Below are 25,064 nucleotides of genomic sequence, written 5' to 3' on the forward strand. Positions count from 1 at the left end.
AGCACAATGCCTGAGCCAACTGAAGTTGAAGTTGATTAACTGATGTTTGTTAAACCTGAAAGGCAGAAACTGGGAGAAAAGGTACCATTAATGAAAAGGGAACAAAAAATAAAAGAGCAGTAACACGCACTATGAAAACTTATTTTCAGCTTATAAGCAAATCAGGACACAGGAAAAACACAAATAGCTATTAATAAAATTAAAAGTTCAGAGTATATGGGGAATTTAAAGCTGAGAGGGAAAAGTCACAATGACTAGAACAAAAAAGAAGGAAAGTTGGAAGGGCTGGACATTGAGGTGGGTTTAAGAACAGGATAAGTTTCTGAAAGGCAAAGATGAGGAGAAGGCATATCATGTATAGGCAACAACAGATCAACAATTAGGAAGAACTAATAAGTAATCCTAGAAAGTTGGTGATATTTAACTAAACTAAAATATGGTAAGGATCATTTATGGAAGGGCAGTAAATATCAAGGTTAATGAGTTCACACTAAATTTAATAAGCAATCGTTTCTTGGGGGAGAGGGAACAAGGGGAGAGAAAGAGGATTCTAAGCAGAATAAGACTTTAAGCCCACAAAGCTGGGAGAAGGGTGGTGCTGTTAAGGACCTAAGAAGTTCTGAATTGCTGACTGGGGAGGTGTGGGAAGGCAAGGCTAAGATGGTGACAGTAACTGGGGATTCACTGACAATGAGGTAATTAAGCAGGACATTCAGGTGGAGCTCAGGATCCACTTGAGGCTAAAACAGGTTCATCCATGTAAACACAGTTTTTTTTTTTTTTTTTTCAACGTTTTTTAATTTATTTATTTGGGACAGAGAGAGACAGAGCATGAACGGGGGAGGGGCAGAGAGAGAGGGAGACACAGAATCGGAAACAGGCTCCAGGCTCCGAGCCATCAACCCAGAGCCCGACGCGGGGCTCGAACTCACGGACCGCGAGATCGTGACCTGGCTGAAGTCGGACGCTTAACCGACTGCGCCACCCAGGCGCCCCTAAACACAGTTTTTAAGGGTATGGAAAAAGTTTGAGGGAAAACAATGGAGCCATAGCTTACTTAGATGAAGGTTCTAGAATCAGCCCATGAATTAAAGAAAGATTTTTACTTTTAATTCCAAATTACTCTTGAAATATTCTTAAAGGTGGTAATGGAGACAGGCACACAATCTCTCAGTAAGTCCACATGGCCAGGTATTCCTCCAGCACTGAAATGGACCATTAGTTTTTCAGTGAATCCTAGATGAAGCCTTTGGTTGAAATTTAGGGTAGTAACGAATGAACAACATGAATACATACATAAATACTAGAATTTCAAGTCAAGGAAACTGCTCACACAGGAGGCACATGGAAGCTGAAGCTGACTCAAGAAACAGTGGATTCACAGTTCCACCTCCTAACTGCTCACTCTGGGGGAGACGCTTGATAAATGGAGTCCAGGCAGGACTGCCAGCATTACTCTACTTGCTATTATTAAACATTCTTTTTCATTTGGCTGAGTATCTGTGGTTGAGTTTGTGTCATTTGCATGTACATATGATGTAATTTTAATATATTGAAGTGATGAGCTTGTATGCTGTCTCCAAAGAGAAGAGAAATGAATGAGGATAAAAACTTGGGAGAATGCTTATATTTATGTACAGAAAGGAAATTATAGCTGAGATGGGAACATAATAGTTATAAAAGACAACATCACCTCTCAGAAGTTAAAGGGAGAAAGAGAGGCTGTCATCTATGTCAAGGGCTCAGAAAAAGGCCAGGGAAAGGAGTGAGAGCTGTGGAATTCGGTCACTAGCACCAGTGTTAGCCTTTAAGCAGCAGCTTCAGTTGAAAAATGTAGGGAGGGGGATTGAAACTGCATGAATTAGAAAGTCTGTGTATGACAGAAGGGAAGCAGTGGAAGAAAGGGAAGACAAGGAGAAACAGGGTCAAAATTTTTTAAATATACAGGATTCCTTTAAGTTATTGATTTTCCTGTTCTCTTTTAAACTCAAGAAACTTTGGTAGAGATTTAACTTAAGGAAAGGACAACTAGAATGTATCTAGCAATCTAAAACTGTGTAGTAATTGTGGCTAGCTAGGTAGTAGCACAGAGAACATACTTCTACAGCAAAGCCCCAACTGAAATGCTGTTGTTTTAAAAATAACACATTACTCTAAACTAAAATAATCCAATGTATAATGTCATTAAACTAATAAAAGGCCTAAAGAGCCTTCTAGTAGAATCTATGACATCCTTAGAAGATCCTTCAGAAGCTTCACTGCATCCTTTCCCTGTTAAATCAGTCTTCACATCTTTCCCATTTTTGTCAGTAGCAGATTCATACTATCTCTGACTTGAAAGAATTAGGAAAGGTCACCAAGTTAAACCTTTCATCCAATGCTGAAAACTCCATCCAATATCTGTAATGAAAGGAGGTCACCCACTTATGCATGAAAATATCCACAGATGGGGAAATTTCTAGCTTCAAAAAGCACTTTTTTAAGTTTCTTCCTTCCTGGATTCATTAATCTCCTTGTCCCCACACACCTACCTCCAACTAAAACAAGTCAAAGCATAACCCCACATGTCACCACTCCTCCCAACACTCTTACACGGTTTCAAATAGATACATTAATTTCTACTTGGCAATGTTCTTTGGATTTATCACTTGCTGGCCACTCCTACAATTAATACCTGACCCTACCCAAAACTCCTTTTACCATTTACTTTATCACTCACGTGCTTAGTATTTTAGCAGCTATAAAGATTCCAACTTAGCCTATGCAATACTACCAATATAATCTTCCTAAAATTAAAAATTCCCATTACATCCTTCCTATAGGAGGAACTTATAGGTCTTCCCATTTGACTTAATTTAAAAGGCAAACTTCTCTTCCCACCTCTCAGACTTTTATACTCCTGCCCTTGCCCACTGCTCTCTATCATAAAGAAGTCCCTGTGAAACCCAATCTTGTTAATATCTCTCTCATACACCATGTTTACTCATCCTCTGCATCCAACTTTGCCTTCCTAAGTAGACAACATGCTTCATGAGAAAAAAACTGTTTTATGTTTTACACTTCCACTGGATTCTGAATAGTAATCAGCACTACAATGAGCACATCCTAAGTGCTCTGGGAATACCTGTTGACTGGTTTTTCCCCACTGGATTTATACATAGTTTGAATGTACTGTTCAACACCAAGCCAGTGTTCATACTATTCCCTCCATCTGTCCTTTCTTTATGTGTAAAACTCCTATTCATCCTTCAAACTTCAGCTAAAACATCTCCCGTTAGGAAGTCTTTCCTGATTATCCTAGCAAGAATGAATATTACCACTTGTTTTCCTGTAGCATTTTACTTGTAAATCTATCACACAACTTCAGTCATTTCGTCTGATAACATCTAGATGGTAAGGTGGTGTTTTTTGTTTTTTTTTAAAGCAGATGAAAAAATCCATCTCTTCCTCATTTTAATGTGTCCCCTCTTTCCCTTACGCACTTCCCCCAGTGCCTAAAACAGTGCCTTACATGAAATAGGTGATCAACAAATACTTATGGGAGTGAATGGACTTTCTTCACCAAATATTTTCCTAAATGAAAACAACAAATACAACCAAATGAGTAAGTAAAGCATCTTAATAACTGTTTACTTCCCGTTGAGGTACATCATTTAGTAGCCTACTGTTCCAATGGTTAATGAAATTCTTTTGTTAGGTATTAGGTAGAAATCCTATTAACTAACCTAAAGAAAAGGGGATAGATTAATTTTTCAAGGTGTTTACTGTGACTGTTAATCTAGTATTTTGAAATGTATCTATTCAGGTTATTCTCCCCTGTAAAGCAACAGAAATTATATGATAAATATAAATATATCCTGGGTATTTTCTAGATAATAAAATACACATATTTTTCCAAGTCATCTGAGTTCAATAAATCAATCTCAAAGTAATATTCAAACTTCACTCTGTGGATAATAGAATGTTAAGATTTTGGTAGTTTCATTTTATCATTATTTTTACCAAAAAACCCCAAAAGATGTAATAAATGTTTGATAACTTCTAACCCCAAAACTGCATTTAAATGTGAGAATCAATATACAATTTTGGTATTAAATGAAAACTTTCAAAAGTAAGAGGGAGCATGATATTAATCTAGGACTTCAACTGAACTCTAAGATTCTGAAATATAGCCAAAATTTGACTATTTATTAGATGTGTGGCTTTGATCGAGCCAATTAACCTCTTTGAGGCCCAGTTTTATCGTGTAAAATAATAGTATTTGCTTCATCTATTCTTGGGATTGATATGAGCATCAAATGAGATGGCATAAAGTTGTAAGTGCTATTGCATTTTCATGTCTTACTTTATATAATGTTCATGAGTGAGGGTTATCCTTCAATTTTCTGGAAATACTGAGGTCAGAATCAGTTTCCTTGAAAATTTGGTAGATGTTTTCTATAAAACTGTCTGGGCCTGGTGTTTTCTTATGAAAAAAAATGTTAATTGTTCCTTTATCACATTTTCTTTTTAAAACAATTTGGTGAGATAGATTTTCCTATGAATTTCTAAGTTTTATTTAAATTTTCAAATTTATTGACAAAGTTCTTTAAGGTACTCCCATGTTTTCAGTATCTGCTATTTTTTTAAGTTATTTTCAGAGAGACAGAGAGAGAGAGCGCGCATGAGCATGTGCACAAGTAGGGGATGGGCAGAGAGAGAGGAAGACAGAGAATCCCAAGCAGGGCTGGAACCCACGAAACCATGAGATCATGACCTGAGCCAAGATCAACAGTTAGACATCCAACTGACTGAGCCACCCAGGCACCCCTATCTACTGTATGTTTTAAATTTAAGTTTTAAGTTATGAAATTGTAGGTACTTAAAGTTTTTGGCTTTTATGCATTTAAAGGCATAAATATAAAATTAAAATAATTTCAGTGTAAAATTTAAAATAATTTTTGTTACAATAATATAAAGTAGTATTCTTTGTATTACTATTTCTAGATAAATAGAAATGTCACTAGAATGTTTGCCGGATAACCTGTGGTTTTGGAATGAGATATTTTATTAGTCTATATATATCTTATTCTTTTCCATTATCTAACCTTCTTGAAAGAGACCTTTGAAACAAAAATACAAAAACAATTTTATTCCTAATGATTCTTCCTTTCTAAAAGATTCAAATGAGACAGAATATGGTGCATTAGCTCTGAAGCACTGTTCTTCTGCCCTCCCCCCACCAGCCCCTCACACATATTTCATTTGTAGATATTTCAGGCAACCTGTGATGGGGCGTGGGGGTTGGGGTACGGGGCATCACATTAGGACCAAATAAGATTATTTGATTATTACATACATAGAAAGGCAAGTCCAGGATATGAAGCATAGCATAGGAGTCTTAAAAAGAGAGAATGGAGAAAAGATTTAAAATAGAAGCTTCTGTAGAAAGATTTGATTGGACTTTACGGGCATTTAAATACTCCTACAGTTGTCACAAATATCAAAAATATATTAGATTTCAGACGAAATACAAGAAAGGCTTGAGAAAAAGGTTAATCTATATCTTGTTTTTAGATTTCACATTTTCAGGGGTATGAGTACAAGAATGTTAATTAAGTCCACATACTAAAATCCTAACACAAAATCTGAATCAAAAGACAAATACCTTAAAATAAAAAATTAAAATTGCTAAATGAGCTCCTTTTATTGTAATCTTTTTCCTGTTGTATTACCAAGTCACACACCTCGAGCAAATACTGCTGTAGACCCAGAGATGTACTGGCTTGCTTCTCAATTACCTTCCACTCTCAGTGCACTGGGCCTATTTGTATAACTGTTTTTCCCTACTTCGCTTGACATGAATTGCTAAGGGCAGGAAAGAAATGAATTCACTTAAATCACTAGCCAAGTCTCAAAAGACTAACTATCTAAATGACAAAATAGAGACATGACAAATTACCCACATTATGACATCTTCAAAGTATTAACAACGCATGTGACCAAAATAGTAAATACTGGATAGATAATTCAAAGAATAAGGTTTCACCACACTTAGTCACATATATTCTTCAATAACATACCTCAGGAGGTTTGAATTCTTCAATTCCACCTTCCATTTTCTGTTTAAGTGCACTGTTTACTTGCTTAGCATTCTGAACCTTCAACAAAATAACCCAAAGTATGAATCAGATCACAGACTTAGGTAAATGTATGAATATTCAATAAATGAAAAGGATATAGGATATATACCAAAACCTGCTTAAATTTTATTTCAGGAGGACAAACACTTATACTTTATCACACTTGGGGCCATTCAACTAATACCCACATCAACTAATATATGTATCAACTAATTATCTATCTATCTATATATATATAAAAAACTAATAGTCTACAAATCATAGTATCTGAGTATCTTTTAACAATATCGCCTCATAAGAAAAATGGTATATAAAGGAATTAAATTCCATTACTATTTCTCATTACCATAATGTTTTGATCAAATAATTATTCCAATAAGAATGATAGTTTTAATAATTATAAGTATCACTGTTGGTGCCTCACATGTAATAAATCATTTAATTCTCAACTATTTTGTGAAGTATAATCAGTTCTGCTATAACCTGACATACGCATTCTCAAAAATCAGCCCACTACGCAAAGTTGCACAATAAAAAACCACAGGACTTATGGGGAAACAGAGTTAGGGACACAACACTGAAAAACCTCATCGATGACCAAAAAAAAAGGAACCTCATAAAAATAATAGCTTTATACATTCTAAATAAGAAAGAAATTCACAAATGCTACAATAAAGATGGTACTTCACCTTGGAAAAGACCTGAGGTTGCTTATAGAAGGTAGTGTCAAAACAGTTGCAGCTTGTGAGTTACTGGGAAGTGGTAGAAGGAGGTTATTTGAAATCAGATGCAAAGTTTTAATCCCACATGTGGATGTGTGTGGTTCGTAATATGCAGTGAACTGAGGGAGATAGTACACATCCGAAGTGTGTGGATATATACTCAGCTAGGTACAGTTTTTCACTGACAAAAATCAAACATAACCAAATGCAAAATGCACATTGTACTCAAATTGTTTCCTAGTGTTATCAGTTGTGTTAGAACAGATTCATGTTTTCAAAACAAGCTTTATAGCAGAACTGACTCTACTTTTACTGTAACCATTTTAGAGATGAGGAAGGTAGGGCACAGAGAAGTCAAGAAACTTTCCCTAGGCCACAGCTCTAGGAGGCAGAACATGAATTTGAACCATGCCAACTTTTTAACTACTATTCTACTAGAAATATTATTAACATTTACTAGATTATTAAGGGTTAGGATTTTTTTTGCTCATTTGGTTACATTTTTTCTTGGTTTGCTCTTTTTTTTTTAGTTTGGACAATATTTATAAAGTGATTTGTGGAAATTTTTTCCTCAGAGATCATTCAAATGTGGTCAGCCATGTTAGACATACAAAGATGAAATGTAAAAGTCTCAGTCTTTAAAGATTTCATAGATTAGTGGGGAGATAAATATAAAAGTATAGTAAATGCTAAAACACCCAACCTAGACTTGGAGGAAGAGAGAGAAGGGAGTAAGTGTTTTGTATATGTGTTAGTGGGTGTGGGTAGTGGGGAAAATAGGGTAAATTTTCCAAAGGAGATGACACCTAAATTTAGTTTTAAAGGATTAACAAGAATTAAGCAGGGAGATAAGGTTGGAGCAGGAAATGCCTTCCAGGCAGAACAGCAGGTAGAAAAGACGGGAAAGCAGTTAGGTTGGGCCAGAACAAAGAATTTGAATCTTGCCTAAAGACTAAAGGAAACTTTCTGAAGAACTTTTAAGTAAGGGAGTAAATGTAACCATATTTGTCTTTTTAGAGCAATAATTCCAGTTGTAATTTGGAGAAGGGGATAGAGTGAAGACGAAAATTAATCTAACAAGTCAGAGAAGAAATACTGAGGACTTCAATTACCACAGCAGGAAAGAAGGGGTGATGGTGGTGGCACACAGACGGATAAAATAAATAACTTGGAAACAAAATTAAGATGTGCTTGTGAAAAGCTGACAGGGGAGACTCAGGAATCAAGGGTAACTCCAGTCGCTGGCCTGAATAAGTGAGTGTATGTGGTGCTGAGAAAGGGAATGCAAAACGAACAGGTAACTGGAGTGGGTAAGGGAGAAGTCCGTTTGGACACTAGGAGATGGTTCTGGGATATAAAAGTAGTAGAATTTATAAACCCAAGAGTGCAAACCTTTACTACGTCACACATCAAAGGACTAACCGAGAAAGGAGTTTAAAGCTTTAAAGAAGGTCCTTCATAAAAATCAATAAATATAAGCTATAAGTGAAGTAGTAGTGTCAAGGATAAAGTATAAATACAGGTGACTGAGTACATTTTATCCCTTCATCATTTAAAACAATTTTGAGCACTTGGGCACCTGGGTAGCTCAGTCAGTTAAGCATCTGACTCTTGATCTCGGCTCAGGTCATGAACTCATGGTTCGTGGTTCAAGTCCACATCAGGCTCTGTGCTGGCCGTGCAGAGCCTGCTTAGGATTCTCTCTCTCCCTCTCTCTCTCTCTCTCAAACTAAATAAAAATAAACTTAAAAAAAATAAAACAAAAAATAAAAAAACAAAAAATTTTGAGCACTTTTTAAAAATGTTAACCATGTTACCAAAAAAAAAAAAGTCGAACGACTTTCATACATCAAAACTGGGTTTTCCTTGGCTTTAATACATTAAAATGACATAATCCAATCTAACTCATGTTATCACTTTCAGAGACACAATGCAACTGGAAATACTTTTGCCATTCCAGTGGATATTTCCAAAAAGCAAATGCCTATGGGTACTCCTGCATCTTCAAAAGAAAAAGAAAAGAAACAGAACCATATTTCTCCAATGATGGCTGTATTTCCCACACTGCAGAAAAACAATAAAAATCATCCTCAAGAGTTTCAATATGTATTGTAACAAAGATTTCACTCCTTCAGTTTCCTTGCTGACTTCTTAGATCACTTGATTAGAAGACTGCTTTCATTGCTTTTTAACTGCTATTGGTACTTGGTGGGATCTAAGTTTTAAACTTCTGTAAAAAACATTACAAGCTATTTCATGTAATTTAATTTTGGGCTGAATATTCTTCAAAGGACTTTACAAATAATACAACATTTTAAATGAATCCCCAATTCACTTGTCTTTCTACCATACTGTTGCTTTCTCCAACTTTATCAACAAATGATCTAATTCCATGTAAATTCAAGAGGAACCCAAGGACTGGCACTCTTCTAATAAAGCCAGTGACCATAGGAAAGAAGTCCCTGAAAACAAGAAAAAAATCAATAAATTTCAAAGATCATGCCTACCGAAGGGCCAACCAACAAGGACAACAAATATACCACCCAGGAAAAATCCTGTAGCTTTCATGTTATGTTTTTGGAAGAAGACTCTGAATGTTCTTTGTAAACCAATTGCAAAAGCCAAGCTAGTCACAAATAAAACATTTCCAATAGCCAGTAGTGCTTTGTCAAATAAGAGAATCATTCCAAAGAACAGGAAAAATACTCCATATCCTGTTAATCCCACTCCAATTCTCTGGGTGTCCGGTAAGGAGATCATGGCTGCAATGGTGAGAGCAGTTGCAACAGAACCTCGGGGTGCCCAGGGCGTGAAGCAAAGTCAAGAGAAGCGCCAGGAAGCAGCCCAGGCAAGAACCACCACATCTTCTGGAAAGATGCAGCCACTCCTACCCCAGCTGTAAGACCACTCAAGCCATTTTTAAAAATATTACAGACAAAGTGTTTTAGAAGTTCTCTAAGGAGAAGGGGTGTTGTAGTTTGGGAGATGGGAATCTTACATACATTCACTGTTCAACTAAAGGCTAAGCATTCAGTCAAAAACATGCTACCTATATTAGAGAGTCCAGCGTCAGAGCAGTCAAAGGAAAGGAAGTCTAAGAAGGAAGAAGTGGTTGTCAGTGTCAAATATTATTGAGCAGTAACAGATTCAAGAGAAATAAGAACCAAGAAGAGGGCATGAGATCTGGCAACTTGTTAATAAATAAACTTGAGATTGCTTTTGCAGAGGTAGAATTAGGATAGTGTATGGGGCAGAAATTAGATTGGGATGGGTCAGAGAATATGTGATGATAAGAAAGCAGAGGAAGCTAATATGGTAGATATTTATTCAAGAAGTCTGTTGGAGAAGAGAAGAGGAATGTAAGAGCAGTTTGGGGAAATAACAAGGGTCAAAAGATAGAGAAATCTGAATGTTTGGGATACAGAAAAACGATCTTGCTCCCACACTATACTGCTGCAAGATTCTTACATTTTATATACAGTGGTATAATATTAACTCCAAGGAAGCATATTGTAATACTTAAGCAAGGACGATTATGGTAGGTTGAAGAGGCATACTGTAATCTCTAGGGCAACTACTTAAAAGATGTGAAGAGATATAGTTGAAAAATGTAAGTAAGATCATGTCACACTTCTCTTTAAAATCCTTCAGTGGTTTCCTAACTCATGATTAATTTTACATTTCTTAACATAAATTCCTGTCTGCCTGTGCTGTAACGTGAAGGCAAGTAGAAATTAACGAAGAGCTTTAAGATGAATGATTCTGATCATACGAGTATTTTAAGAAGATAACACTGACAGCAATGTATAACATGGAGCTGCAGAGAAGTGGATAGTAAGGACAATCAACAAGACAGTTAGGGTTGGATAAGAGGTGGTAAGGGCCTGAACAAAGGTAGTAGTGATGGGATTAAAAATGAGGGGACTGATTTAAAGAAAATTTCTCAGATAAAACTTACACAACTTGGTTACCACTTGGGTTTGTGTGTACTGGGGGATGTGATAATGGCAAGGGATAAATCAAAGATGATTCTCATGTTTCAGTAAGACAGAAAACAGAAAAGAAATCTTTAGGGGATAGATTAGATGCCTAGCAGGTAGCTAGAAATACAGCAATATAGAGCTTGGGAGAAAAGTCACAGCCTGAGAAGTAGATTCAGCTGTCACTGGCATGTAGTGTATGGTTGATACAGACCAAGAAAGTACAGACTTGGAAGAGTACCTAGATCTAAGAGACAGGGAAAACAACAGAGACAAATAAAAAGAGGAAAAGTTGACCAAGAAAGGCCAGAGACCTAATGACAACCATTAACTGAGTACATACTATGTGCGAGGCACTGCTGTAAGCATTATCATGTATTTTCTTATTTAATTCTTCCCAAGCATCATATTGTTATCCACATTTCAAGATGAAGAAACTGAGTTAAGAGTTAAACAGCTCCCCTAAGGTTACACAGGAAGTAGACGATGTAGGTGGGGTTAAAATTTAGGTTCACTGACCCTATATCCTTACTCTTAACCATGATTAACCTAATTATGATGAGAATACATTTATAATACCTCGGTTGCTACCACTGGTAATAATGATGAGGAGGTGAGAGCAGCCAGTACTCATTGAGCATTCAAAATGTGCCAGACGCTGCTCAACAACCTATGTGTAAAATCTCAAACAATTCCCAACAACTTGCAAGAGAAGTAGGATTATTACCCCCAATTTCATAGATATAAAATTGAAGCTCAGAGAGTCTATTATTTCCCAGTATCACAGAGCTAACAGGTAGTGATGCTGGGATTCAAATTTAGAATAGACAGAAGCATCTTTGAATTTGGAAACAAAGTAAATTTTAAAGACTGAAACTTATGTAGCTGAGAAACAGGTAGCTGAAACAGGTAGCTGAGAAAACGTGCAAAGAGCTGAAGTTCACTGAGGTTTCAAAAGGGGATAAACAAAATGGATAGGATCATTAAAAATGATTTTTATGAAATACCTGACGTTTTAAAGAGATCAGCTCCATGTCCAGTTGCCGCAGGATGGTGTTGGCTGCATTGGGACTACAGGAAACTGCTACCACATCCTCCTGGGTTAAATACATGCCCTTAGGTGGACGGCACTTGGAGCGCTGAGAGTGATGGCGGTGTTGTAAACTCTGATACTCTCTCCTTCCAAGTCCAATCTTGCTGGTTTGGACAGGCTGTTCAGTATTTCCCTAGAAGGATAAAGGTAGAGTAACAGGTTATTTCGTTTTCATGCACAAATAACCTGAAAACAGTCTATTACTAGAAGTATCTGCTGCACTAAGTACACCTAAAAAAGACTTCTAACCCATTACATCACGTATGAGTACACACGCAGCACTTACCAACGGGGGAAAAAAGTATACAACATAATGCATCCCTGACCCAATCTACTCAATAAAATGTGTGGTTTCCAGCCCAGAGGCCTATAGAGGACTATGAACAAATGAAAAAATAAGTTGGACTCTAAACTAGTCTTGTTTGCTTCAAAATAGAATACCATTTCCCTCAGCAATAAAGGGCCAAAAAAGCTATAACTTACTAAGTGCAAAAGTATTTTAAGAAATTAAAAAGAAGTTAGGAATTATGACAAGTGGCCAATAACATTTCATTCTCACTTTAAAGTTGTTGAAAGAGAAGTAGGCCCCTAAAGATTAAAAAGGACACAGAATTATCTTTTTATTTTTTTATTTAAAAAAATTTTTTTAATGTTTATTTTATTTTTGAGAGAGAGAGAGACAGAGCATGAGTGGGGGAGGAGCAGAGAGAGAGGGAGACACAGAATCCAAAGTAGGCTCCAGGCTCTGAGCCATCAGCACAGAGCTCGACACGGGGCTCGAACCCATGAACCATGAGATCATGACCTGAGCCGAAGTCGGATGCTTAACCGACAGAGCCACCCAGGCACCCCTCTTATTTTTTTAAATGTTTATTTTTGAGAGAGCGAGCGAGTGAGCATAAGTGGGGGAGTGGCAGAGAGAGAGAAGGAGACACAGGATCTGAAGTAGGCTCCGGGCTCTGAGCTGTCAGCACAGAGCCCAACGCAGGACTCGAACTCAGAACCGTGAGATCATGACCTGAGCCAAAGTCGGACACTTAACTGACTAAGCCACCCAGGTGCCCCGACACAGAATTATCTTAAACTTGACATTTCTAAACTCTAAATCTATTTATCTGTGAATAAAATATGATGTGAATTTGTATTTTGGAAGAGGTTAAGACAGTCCTAATAATAATGACCATGAAATGTTAAGTAGGATTTCATTGTTACTTTCAATATTCTTAAAGTGTGACATAAAAATACAATGTTATTCTGTGCTTCTGAGACAGAAATCCATTTGAAACTGCCCATTAGGTTGAATGGCACCTAATTTCAACTGAACAGATTTAATGCTCCAATTCTTTAGAAAAGGAATCCAAGGGGATAAGTGAGTATGCAGGAGCTGGCACTTGCCTAACACCCATGTTTCAATGGACAACAGGTGTCTCACACTGGGGGACATCTATGTGGCTCAGTTGGTTAAGGGTCAGACTTCAGCTCAGGTAATGATCTCACTGTGAGTTTGAGCCCTGATCCGACTATGTGCTCTCGGTGCAGACCCTGCTTTGGATCCTCTGTCTCCCTCTCTCTCTGCCCCTCCCTTACACTCTCTCTCTCTTAAAAATAAATAAATTAGAAAGAGAGAGAGAGAAAGAAAGAGAGAAAGAAAGAAAGGGCCTCAGGTTGGTAGGGCCTTCAGATATTTAGCAAAAACAAATGCAAAGTGTCTCTAGAAGAATGCATTTTATTTATTTTTTCTTGAAGTTTATTTATTTTGAGAGAAAGAGACCATCCATGTGCATGTGGGGGAAGGGCAGAGAGAGAGAGAAAGAGAATCCCAAGTGGGCTCCGTGCTGTGGAGCTTGAACTCACAAATCCATGAGATCATGACCTGAGCTGAAACCAAGAGTCGGATGCTTAACCAACTGAGCCAACCAGGTACCCCTTAGAAGAATGAATTTTAAACCCACGTCTCAAAAGTTTTCCACAAGTATGTTCCAAGGAAAATGAGCTCCCAACCACAAACTGCAAACAAGTCCCATGAGTGACAGACAGCAGAACAACAGAATTAGATTGGCAAAGATTGAAGATATTAGAATTATTGGATAAAGAAAATACAACGTATTACATGTGCGTAAAGAAATAAATGACAGAATTGAAAATATGGAACATTCTTTTATGAGTCTATCAGAACTGACTAAGCAGATATGCAAAAGAACTGAATAGAACATCTAGAAATAAAAAAAAAATAGTATAAAGAAGATTAGAAATTCCGTGATTAGAAACTCAGAAAATTAGAGCTCAGAACAGCAGCAACTGCACACATGTAAAAATGACCATAATGCAGTACAGAAATATGGAAAGACAAAAAGATGGAAAATGAGATGGTTAAGAGACATGTTAAAGTCCATTAAAATGATTCCCAAAGGAAAGAATAGGGAGAATGAGGAAGACATAATATTCAAAGAGGCAACCAGTGAGAATTTTACAGAACTTAAGACATAGGATTCAGGAAATACAATGAATCCAAAACAAGTTTACAAAAAACAAAACAAAACAAAACAAAAACAAACAAAACAAAACACAACAAAAACACCAACAACAAAAAACCCCAGCTCCACACAGATACATTAAAGTGAAACACCACTGGGGTGCCTGGGTGGCTCAGTTGGTTAAGTGTCTGACTTCAGCTCAGGTCATGATCACCCGGTTGACAAGTTCGAGCCCCGCGTCAAGCTCTGTGCTGACAGCTCAGAGCCTGGAGCCTGCTTTGGATCTATGTCTCCCTCTCTCTGTCTGACCCTCCCTGCTCACACTCTGTCTCTCTCTCAAAAATAAACATAAAAAAAAAAAAGTGAAACACCGTTAAAGACAAAGTAGACATGTGCCTGTGTGGCTCAGTCAGTTAAGCATCCGACTTCAGCTCAGGTCATGATCTCACAGTGTGAGTTTGAGCCCCACATCAGGCTCCGTACTCCTGGTGGTGTGGAGCCTGCTTGGGATTTCTCTCTCTGCCGTCTCCCATACCACACACGTGCCCGTGTTCTCTCTCTCTCAAAATAAACTTAAAAAAAAAAAAAAAAAAGACAAAGAAGAGACCATAAAAACAGAGAAAAAGACAAATTACCTCCAAAGGAATGATAATTAGCCTGACAGCAGACTTCTTTGCAGCAACAATAGAAATGAGAAGCAGTAGAATATTATATTCAAATAATTGTCAACCTAGGAGTCTAATCCCAGCAAAACCAGGGTTTCAAGAACAAGAGAGATATAGACATTGTAGACATACCAAAACTAACTGTGTTTATAAGTAACAGATTCTCACAAATTTAACTTGTAGAAGATACATACACTTCAGGACAAGGGGAAATGATTTTTGAAGAAATGTCTAAAATTCAAGAAAGAATAATGAGTAAATTTTAAACACGTGTATAAATGTAAATAAAGAACAACTATATGAGATTTTAAAAAACAAGATGTAACTTAAATTAGACAAAAATAGCATATAAATGAGGAGGGTAGTGAATAAAGTCAACACATTCTAAGGGCCTTGTATTAATCAGAAAGTCATTAATTTAGATTTTAAGTTAAATATGCAGGAGAGTGTCTGGGTGGCTCAGTCAGTTAAGCGTCTGACTCTTGGTCTCAGCCCAGGTCTTGATCTCAGGGTCTTGAGTTCAAGCCCTGCATTGGGCTTCACATTGGGTGTGTAGCCTATTTCAAAAAACAAAAACCAAAAAAGGCTCCACCAAGTTAAACATGCAGGAAAATTTTCCAGGGTACACAATAAGAATAGAAATATAGAAACATCCCAAACTAGCAGAGACTAAAAAAATGGAACAGGAATTGCAGTCTTAATGCCAAAAAAAAAAAAAAAAAAAAAAAAGCGAGCCATGAAGGAAGAGAAACAAAACTAGAAAAAACAAGTCAAAAGGTAAGAACAAGAAAGAACAAAAATACACATAGATCAGTGATTCACAGAGAACACTGTTGAAATGCTGAAAGAAAATAATAGAGAGATACCAGGTAAATACTTAATAAATGAAAGATACCAGGCAAAATAATCTTTAAAGCAGAACACATTACAAGAGATGAAAGGGTCATTACATATTGATAAAAGGTTCAATTCAACAGCAAGATAAAATAATTCTAGACTTCTATGCACCTAATAATAGCTTCAAAACATAAAATATCACAAAAACATCACTTCTCAATTAATTGATCAGTAAGCAGATAACAAAAACCATGCTAGCAAGGAAGCAAGCAGTAAGAGAACACAGACTTCAAGCACAGAACGGACAAGCTACAATTAATAGACACAGACAGAATCCTGTAACCAAAAGGGCATATATTCTTCTCAAGCACATAAGGAAAAAAATTTCTGAATATTCCATATTCTAAACCTGGAGGTTTCAAAACGTCATCAAAATCCTCAACATTCCAGTCACTGAGAAGTGGGGATCTATATCCTCTCCCCTCGATTCTGGATCAACTTCAGTAACTCACTTATAACCCACAGAAGTGATGCTGAATAACTTCCAAGGCTAGGCCAGAAATGGCTGGGTAGTTTCCACTTAGTGCTTTTGGGATGAATGCTTTGGAGAAAACCAGCCCATGGTAAAAAGCCAGATCACTCAGATCACTCACGGGCCATCAGGCTAGAGAGGAATGCCAGCTGACAGCTAGCATATCAACTACCAGTCATGTGAGCAAGTTGAAAACCTTCAATTATACTCTAGTCGATGCTGAAACATAAAAACCATGCCCTCTACAATTAGGAATAAGGTAAAAACATTTGTTATCATAATGTTCTTTTCAACATAATAATGGTGAACCTAGCCAGTTCAATAAGGGAAGAAATTAAAAGGTAGGTAAGAATTGAAAAGAAATAAAACTGCTATTATTTTCAGATAACATAAATACCTTTGTAGGAAATGTAAACTTATCTACAAATAAATTACACAAAAGTTTCATCTCTCCCTATTTGTATATCTCCACTTCTATATGTAGATTCAAAGGAATATCTAATATGGCTTTTCTAGGAATTGTTAAGCCTCAAGAGCAAAAGTCAAAAGAACTTACTCTTTTTGTTTTATTTAGTTTTGAGAGAGATTGAGATCGTGCACAAAAGCAGGGGAGAGGCAAAAAGAGAGAGAGGAACACAGAGGATCTGAACAGCAAGCAGTGGGACTTAACCTATCAGCTAACAAGACTTATTATAAAGATATAGTAATTAAGACATTGTGGGACAGGGGATATTTAAGTGACAAGCAGACTAGATAGCCATGTATATACAAAACCTCATATATGATAAAGCTGACACTGCAGACCAATTAAAAGAGATAAACTCACTTCCATTTTAGAAAACAAAAATAACAATGGATTTCTACCTCACAACATGAACAAAACTAAATTACTAACAGATCAAGGACTTAAGTGTAAAAAGCAAAACTTTAAAATTTGAAGAATATAAAAGAACATTGAAATTTGAATATTTACATGCTTCTGACAAAATAGGTGTTCACCAAAACACGTAAAGAGAGTTAAAAGATAAACCACAAACTGCTAAAAGATATTGCAACATGCTTAACTAAAGGATTAGTATCCAAAATACATAAAGAATTCAATATGAAAGAAAACTTTTATATTCTGTCTTAAAAGACAAAAACCCAACAGAAAAGAAGATAAAAAACAAACACAAATAGCATTTTTTCTAAAAAAGACACAATAGACAGAAAAATATTCAGCGTCATTAGTAACCTGATGAAATTGAGAAGACAACACCATTTCATATTACCATATCTGTAACATTTTATAAGTGATTATGTCACATATTGGCAAGTGGCTAATAAGTACCCTATGGCCCAAAAGAAATACAACTGAACTTGAACAATGTAGGGGATGGGTGCACTGACCTTCCTTGTAGTCGAAAATCTGTATGTAACCTTTAACTCCCCCAAAACTTAACTACTACTAATAGCCTACTGTTGACCAGAGCCTTATTGACAATACAATTAACACATGTTTTGTATGTTGTATATATTATACACTGCATTCTTAAAATAAACTTGGCTAGAAAAAAGAAAATGTTATGAAGAAAATAAACCTTACAGTACTGGATTTATTGAAAACATCTGCATGTAAGTGGACCCACAGAGTTCAAAACCCATGTTGTTCAAGGGTTGACTGTACATCAAATGTGGAAAATGGTTTGCCATTACCCAGTAAAGCTGAACATGGTTATACCCTAGAATAATTCCATTCCAAATACTGCTAGGGTATTACTTACTCCGTCAAGTCACTGGTAGCATTTTGGTGGGAAAAATCTGTGCTGTGCATTGCAGGAGAGCTGGTGGGCATGCCTTTCCCACCACATACCGGCAGTGCTCTACAATCATCGTAATAACGAAAACCCCTCCATAATTTCTACATGCCCCTTATGGGTGCAATATTAAAACCTGCTAAACCTGAGAAGCTCTGTTCCAAAAAACGCTTAAAAAAATTTTTTTTAAGTGTTTATTTATTTTTTGAGAGAGACAGAGCATGTGGGGGGGAGGGGCAGAGAGAGAGGGAGACACAGATCCTGAAACAGGTTCCAGGCTCTGAGCTGTCAGCACAGCTAGGCAGGTTTGGGAAGAAAGAGAATTCCAGAAAAAGAGAAAACCAACATAACCACAGGACAAAAGCCAGGGAACTAAAAAACTTATCTAAAACACTGCTAGTAATTTGAAATATGTGGGGTGGGGTAGGGAATGCCTCACTAGAGAGCTTTGTGTTTTATCCTAATCCTACAAAGCCATGAAAAGGTTGCCAGCAGTAAATTTGGTTTTCAAAAGATGCTTCAGTAATAGGGTTAAAGAACAGACTGGAAGGGGTGGTGGGAAGAGTCTGGAAGCAAGGAGAGAAGACAGAACATTCCAGTAATTCAAAGAGATGAAAACCTGAAAATAAGGCAATGGCATACAACATAAAGAAAAGGACAAAATTTATACTTGAGAGAAAAAATTAAAAACAATGACAAAACAAACAGAATTGAGAAAGTATAGAATAGTATAGTTTAAAATAGTAACTGAAAAAGAAAAAAAGTCACCAAAATTGAGACACAACAGTTTAAAAAGTAGACAAGAATCGCGGAATCGTGTTACAAAAATCAAAGAACAGATTTTCAGGAAGAAGGGAGGGGTGAGTTACTTGAAATGATAAAGAAAGCACAGGTAGAATACAATGAACAATCAATCACTGGATATGGCAGTTAGGTCACTGATGACCTCTGTCCATAGTTTCAGTGAAGTGAAAAGATAGAAGCCTGACTGAAGCAAAGTCAAGAGTGAAGTAGTACTAAGGAGGAGAGTTTCTTCTAGACTGGTAGAGAGATACTTATGCTTTTCTATTATTTTTTACTTGAGTGAGAGCGAGCGAGCGAGCGAGTGCACACAAGCAGGGAAGAAGAGCAGGAGAGAGAGAGAGAGAGAGAGAGAGAGAGAGAGAGAGAGAGACAGAGAGAGAGAGAGAGAGAGAGAGAGAGAGAGAGAGAGAGAGAATCCAAAGCAGGCTCCACACTCAGTATAGAGTCTGATGTGGGGCTCGGTTGTGGTGGGGCTCGATCTCATGACCTCAAAATTGTGACCTGAGCTGAAATCAAGAGTCAGATTCTTAACCAACCAACAGAGTCACCCAGGCACCCCAAGATAGTTATGCTTTTAAACAGAAGACCTGGACATACTTTTCAGCTGCAATGAAAAAGCTGAGGGGCATCTGGGTGGCTCAGTTGGTTGAGCATCAGAGTTCAGCTCAGGTCATGATCTCACAGCTCGTGAGTTCGAGCCCCACATTGGGCTCTGTGTTGACAGCTCAGAGCCTGGAGCCTGCTTCAGATTCTGTGTCTCCCTCTCTCTCTGCCTCTTCTCCACTCATGCTCTCTCAAAAATAAACATTAAAAAAAATTAAAAAAAAAAAAAGAAAAGGCTGAAAATATGGCATAGAGAGGGATAACTAATGGGAAAAGTTCTAGATGTGACATGAAAGGATAGACGGGATCAAACAAGCAATGGAATTATATAGCACAAGGGAAGGGACCTTTGTTACTGTGTGAGACAGGCATTTAGGCAGACTTCGTTCAGTAAATGTTCCTGATATCATTTCATACTGACAGATCTGTAACATTTTTTGAAAGTCTGATCACCTCAAATACTGACAAAGAAGTGGACAATGAGTACTGTGTAACGTGCTAGGAGATACAAGATACACAATGTAACTCAGTCCCTGACTTCAAAAACTTTGCTGGAATGTAAGGGAGCTCCTGCTTGATATTTTTTTTCTCTGTGGAGTAGATGAAGTTCTCTGCTGAGATTTTGGGCAGGGGAGAAGCGGTAGATGATGTATACAGAAAACCAGCAACTTTTATTCAGGATTTATTATGTCCTGGGTACTCTAAGTGATTCTATACATATTACCTCTCTGATTCCCAGAACAATTCTTTTTCATTTTACCAATGGAAAACCTGGAGGCTGAGAGGTTAATTAAGGACTACACAGAGACCTGAAGCTATTTTTTCTAAGTAGCAACAATTTACATGATTGTGCCATGTTCTCCTGCTGTGCCTCTCAGACCAAGAACAGCAACTGAAGAAGCAGTGTGGGTTTACAGGGTTAGGGAAGGTATGCAAAATAGGGACATGGGGACTTAAAGATACCAGGAAGAGAGCAATTTAAGTAGTTGATCCTTGGGTCTATAGCTCAGGGAAACAAGGCAGACTTGGAAAAAAATTAAGGAATCAAGTAATTTGAAAACATTTAGCAGTAGTAAGAAAATTAGTTACATATCAAATTGAGGCAAGAGTAGGATCCTTAAGTTGTCACTGATGAGAATTTAAGATGATGGCCAAGGGCCAGGACAGGCCACGGCAGTGAGTTCCTTAAGAGGAATAGGGGTCATTAAACAGGATGAGGTCACATTCTGTCTCCCAATTTCAATATTCACCATTCCACAGCTGTCTATAACACAATCTTTTACCCTTCAATATTGGGTCTATTTTGTACAATTACATAATTCCTTGCTTTTATAAATGAGTGTGTATAACAATTTAGCCTTTGCTTAGTAACTTTAAGTCATCATTATTATCATTTTGAGGAATATGGGTGCTTTTCTAGCTGGGGATTCTTCCATCTCTTCCTTTGAGGCTGCTTTTAATTTTCACTGCTATCAGTATACCACTACTACAGACAGTCCCCAATTTATGATGGTTCCAGTTACAATTTTTCAACTTTATGATGGTGTGAAAGCCACAGGCATTCAACAAAAACTGGACTTCGAATGCTCCTTTTCCCGAGCTAGTAATACGCAGTATGATGCTATCTTGTGATGCCGGGCAGTGGCAGCGAGCTGCAGCTCCCAGCCAGCCACGCAATCATGAGGGTAAACAACTGATTCACTGACAGCCATTCTATTTTGTCCTTTTGGTACAGTATTCAATTACATGAAATATTCAACACTATATTATAAAATAGGCTCTGTACTAGATAATTTTGCCCAACTGTAGGCTAATGTATGTTCTGAGCATGTTTAAGTTAGGCTAGGCTAAGGGATACTGTTCGCTAGATCAGGTGTATTAAATTTCATTTTTGACTTCAATATTTTCAACTTACAATGAGTTTATTGGGATGTAACCCCATTACAGACTGAGAAAGATCTGTAATTTCTAATTTGCTATAACATGGAACAAAAAAAGTATTTTCAAGAAAAACTGTGTAACAAAACCAGAAAGCGTAATTTTACACTATACTATACTCATATTATATCATCTGAGGGTGGTTTTCTTTTCTCTGGATTAAAGACTAGGGATTGTGGCAGGGCTTTTATACTTCTACGTGGATGAGGTAACCCAGCAATTCTTTTTTTTTTTAATTTACTTATTTTAAGAGAGTGTGCACAGAGGAGGGGCAGAGAGCAGGAGAGAGAGAATCCCAAGCAGGCTCCTTGCTGCCAGCACAGAGCTTGATTTCACCACCACAAGATCATGACCTGAGCCAAAACCAAGAGTGGCATGCTTAACTGACCGAGCCACAAGGTGTCCCCCCCTGCCAACAATTATTTAAACTATTGGCTAACTAGGAGTTCTAGATATTACTTTTTTTTTTTCAAAAACCTCTAACACTGAAACTTACTACTTCCTATGCCATTATATAAAAATGTTTTCCTTAACATGAAATACGATTCATTCTTTTTTGCATGGATTTATAGAACAACTATAAGCACTCTAATGATCATCATTACCTCTTTCTTGGCTTCTTTTTTTGGATCATAATCACTATCATTTCCATCCATTGGGTGTGTTTCTTCCACATCATCATCGCTGAGAAGAAACAAAGATCAGTAAACTTAATTCCATTTTTATTCTATTCCAGGGCTCTTATCAAATTGCAATACACCTTGCCAATAATTTCACTAAATATTCCCCAACAAAACATGAGCTGTCTTTGGGAAGACGAGCTTCTATAATTTAAATTTCTGTAGTATTTGGAAACATTGATCCTTTTGGGCACATATAATCATTTTAGCAAACATTTCTACCTAAAAAGCAGAGACCCAATAGGAAAAATATTTAGAAAGAGTATCATTGGGAAAGAGAACACATATATTAATTTGATATAATACTCATGATTTCAGTTCTCCAGTTGGAGGATAAAGACAAACACCAGGAAGCAAAATGATTTTATATCACCAGAAAGTGGTGAAATAATGTGGATTTCAATTACTCAGGTTACTGTACTCAGGCAAGCCATGTTCTAGAGAATATACTTCTTAATGTATTCTAAAATATGTATTGAATACAGCAATACTAAAAGAAAGCCACCATGAGTACAGTTAAACACAGCTCCAATATAACTCAGCTGCAAGTTTGCTGGCTATGACTAACAGTGAAAGAGTTGCAGAAAGTTCTTGCTCTTAAGACTTCTGATCACTCAACTCTTCCTGTCAGAGCAGAAACATGAATGTAAGGTTAAAAAGTATTTACAATGTGTTGTGATAATTTTTCTTCCTTGGGAAATGTAAGCAATCCAATCCAATGTCCCTAACAATATAACTATATAAAAGCATCCAACCTACCTGTCACCCTGATTATGTCTATTGGCTAGTTTACGAGCCTGGCGATCCATCAAGCTTGTCCTAGATCGAGTTTTTTTCCAGGAATAGTAATATTTTACAAGGCTAGCAATTGTCTTATCTGGAAGCTTGAAAAAAAATGTCAATATCAGCAAGTTTAATTCATAAACTGATTAACAGAATGAATAATATTTTTGATATTATTCTTTGATACTTAAAGTGATAGATGAAAAATATTTTCATGGGTACCTTTATGAATTATAGAACTAAAAAGTGCTGTTACAGTCACAGGAAACCGTCACACCTGTGTCACTGACATTTCTGAATGACTATTCCTATTTGTTCTGGGGGGGAGGGGAGAGAAGAAGGTCACAAACTAACATGGTAACAATGCACCTAGATGTCCCTCAGTATGATGTTAGCATTTCATACATATTTTCCTTAAAGAGTTACTTTTTCCCTCCTCTATAAATTGGAATTTTTAAATTTATACATAATTAATATACCAGGAAAGTCACCCATTTAAAGTTTACAATTCAGTGGTTTCTAGTATATTTGCTAAGTTATGCAACCATCACTCTTTAATTCCAGACATTTCCATAACTTCAAAAAGAAACCCCATACCCATTAGCAGTTACTCCTTGGTCTTCTCTTATCCCAGTCTCTGGCAACTAGTAATCTACTTCCCGTCTCTATGGATTTTCCTATTTTGGACCTTTCATATAAATGGAATCATACAATATGTGACCTTTTATATCTGGCTTCTGTCACTTATCATAATGTTTTCAAGAAAAGCTATTCAATTCTTAACAATGAATTCTTTTAATCATTTTGTTTTAAATCCAGGTTTTAAGATGATAAATAATACAAACAGACTTTAGCTACCAAATAAAGTCTTTGGGTATTAAAATGACTAATGATCATGCACTGATTTGTCATCCTAGCAAACAAGGATACGCACTCCCAATCAAAAAAGGCTCTCTTCAGTTAATGGAACACACTTATATATATTTGTAAACATTATATAATTTTTCATCCATTCATCCATTAATGCAGCAACTTCTCAGGTTTATATTATTTTGACACCATACTAAAAATTTAAAAAATAGAAATAAAGGGTTTTTCTCCTTAAAAAAAGGCAACAGCACCTGTGCAATATTGAAATCAGAACTTTAAAAATTGATTTTCATATCCAAAGGAATATAAATTAGAAAATAAAATCCTAATGTTAAAAAATGAAACATTTAAAAATAAAATTGAAATTATGATTTTTTCCCTAGAACAAGCACATTTAATAACTCTATTACACATACATTTAAGCCAAAACAAAACATGACTTATAATGAAATAGGACATTAACTGTCATGCTTTAGAATGGCTGTAGAAAATAGGACCATAAGCAAGTATATAGGTATTTTAAATGTCAAATATTTTTAAAAATGGAAATTAGACTGAAAACTTTTTGTATTTAATAATCAGAAAGTGTTTAATGATAGCATAAGATATCTTTCAGGTATGAAACACAGTAAAACCAAAATTACCATACCATTTGCTGAATCCTGTGAAAGCTTTTCCCATGAAAACTAAAGGCTTGTTCAAACAGGACTTTATCTTCCACTGTCCACTCATCCGGAAAGGGAGTGAAATTAGGGAGATCAGCAAGGGACTTCTCAATGTTATGTTTATGCCAGAACAACATGCCAAGTGCCTTTGAAGAGAAATCATTCCCCTTTGGTTTTAATGGACTTATGTTCCATCACACTTAAGAGAGTTAAACACAAATTAGGTTAAAATCTTAAGTAAGCCTAAGACTTCAACTGAAAATACACTCACAGTTTGGGGCTTTTAATCAAGGGTGCCCAGGTAGCAGACCTCATTTATTTATTTCTTTTAAAACAGGGCCTCAGAACAGTGAATGTTCTTACATACCACATTTGCTGCATAATCTAGGAAAAACAGTGAGCTGAGGAGAGTGACTATAATTACTAAAGCAGGTTTGTAGGCTCATATCAAGACTCTGACCCACATTTACTCATTTGTTAATGTGTAGAGAAAAACATGC

At 36.6% G+C, this 25,064-nt stretch overlaps 2 protein-coding genes across 6 annotated transcripts in view; both read right to left on the reverse strand.

Annotated features, from left to right (window-relative positions):
- RCOR3 (REST corepressor 3) overlaps nt 1-25,064 on the reverse strand; it is a 53,729-nt gene that overhangs the window by 14,214 nt on the left and 14,451 nt on the right. For all 5 annotated transcript variants that reach the window (XM_043568751.1, XM_043568750.1, XM_043568749.1 and 2 more), the window contains 5 exons: nt 24,549-24,710; nt 23,006-23,130; nt 22,172-22,250; nt 11,832-12,050; nt 6,063-6,140 (listed from right to left, as the gene is read on the reverse strand). In XM_043568751.1, coding sequence (XP_043424686.1) covers nt 6,063-6,140; nt 11,832-12,050; nt 22,172-22,250; nt 23,006-23,130; nt 24,549-24,710 — 663 coding nt within the window. The remainder of the gene's footprint in view (nt 1-6,062; nt 6,141-11,831; nt 12,051-22,171; nt 22,251-23,005; nt 23,131-24,548; nt 24,711-25,064) is intronic.
- LOC122476269 (vesicle transport protein GOT1B-like) lies at nt 8,637-9,768 on the reverse strand. The gene is given in 3 exon segments (XM_043568753.1): nt 8,637-9,326; nt 9,328-9,351; nt 9,353-9,768. Coding segments are annotated over 3 exon segments (444 nt in total). The 5' UTR covers nt 9,605-9,768; the 3' UTR covers nt 8,637-9,158.

Source organism: Prionailurus bengalensis, chromosome E4 (genome assembly GCF_016509475.1).
Source record: "Prionailurus bengalensis isolate Pbe53 chromosome E4, Fcat_Pben_1.1_paternal_pri, whole genome shotgun sequence".
Lineage (NCBI taxonomy): Eukaryota > Metazoa > Chordata > Mammalia > Carnivora > Felidae > Prionailurus > Prionailurus bengalensis.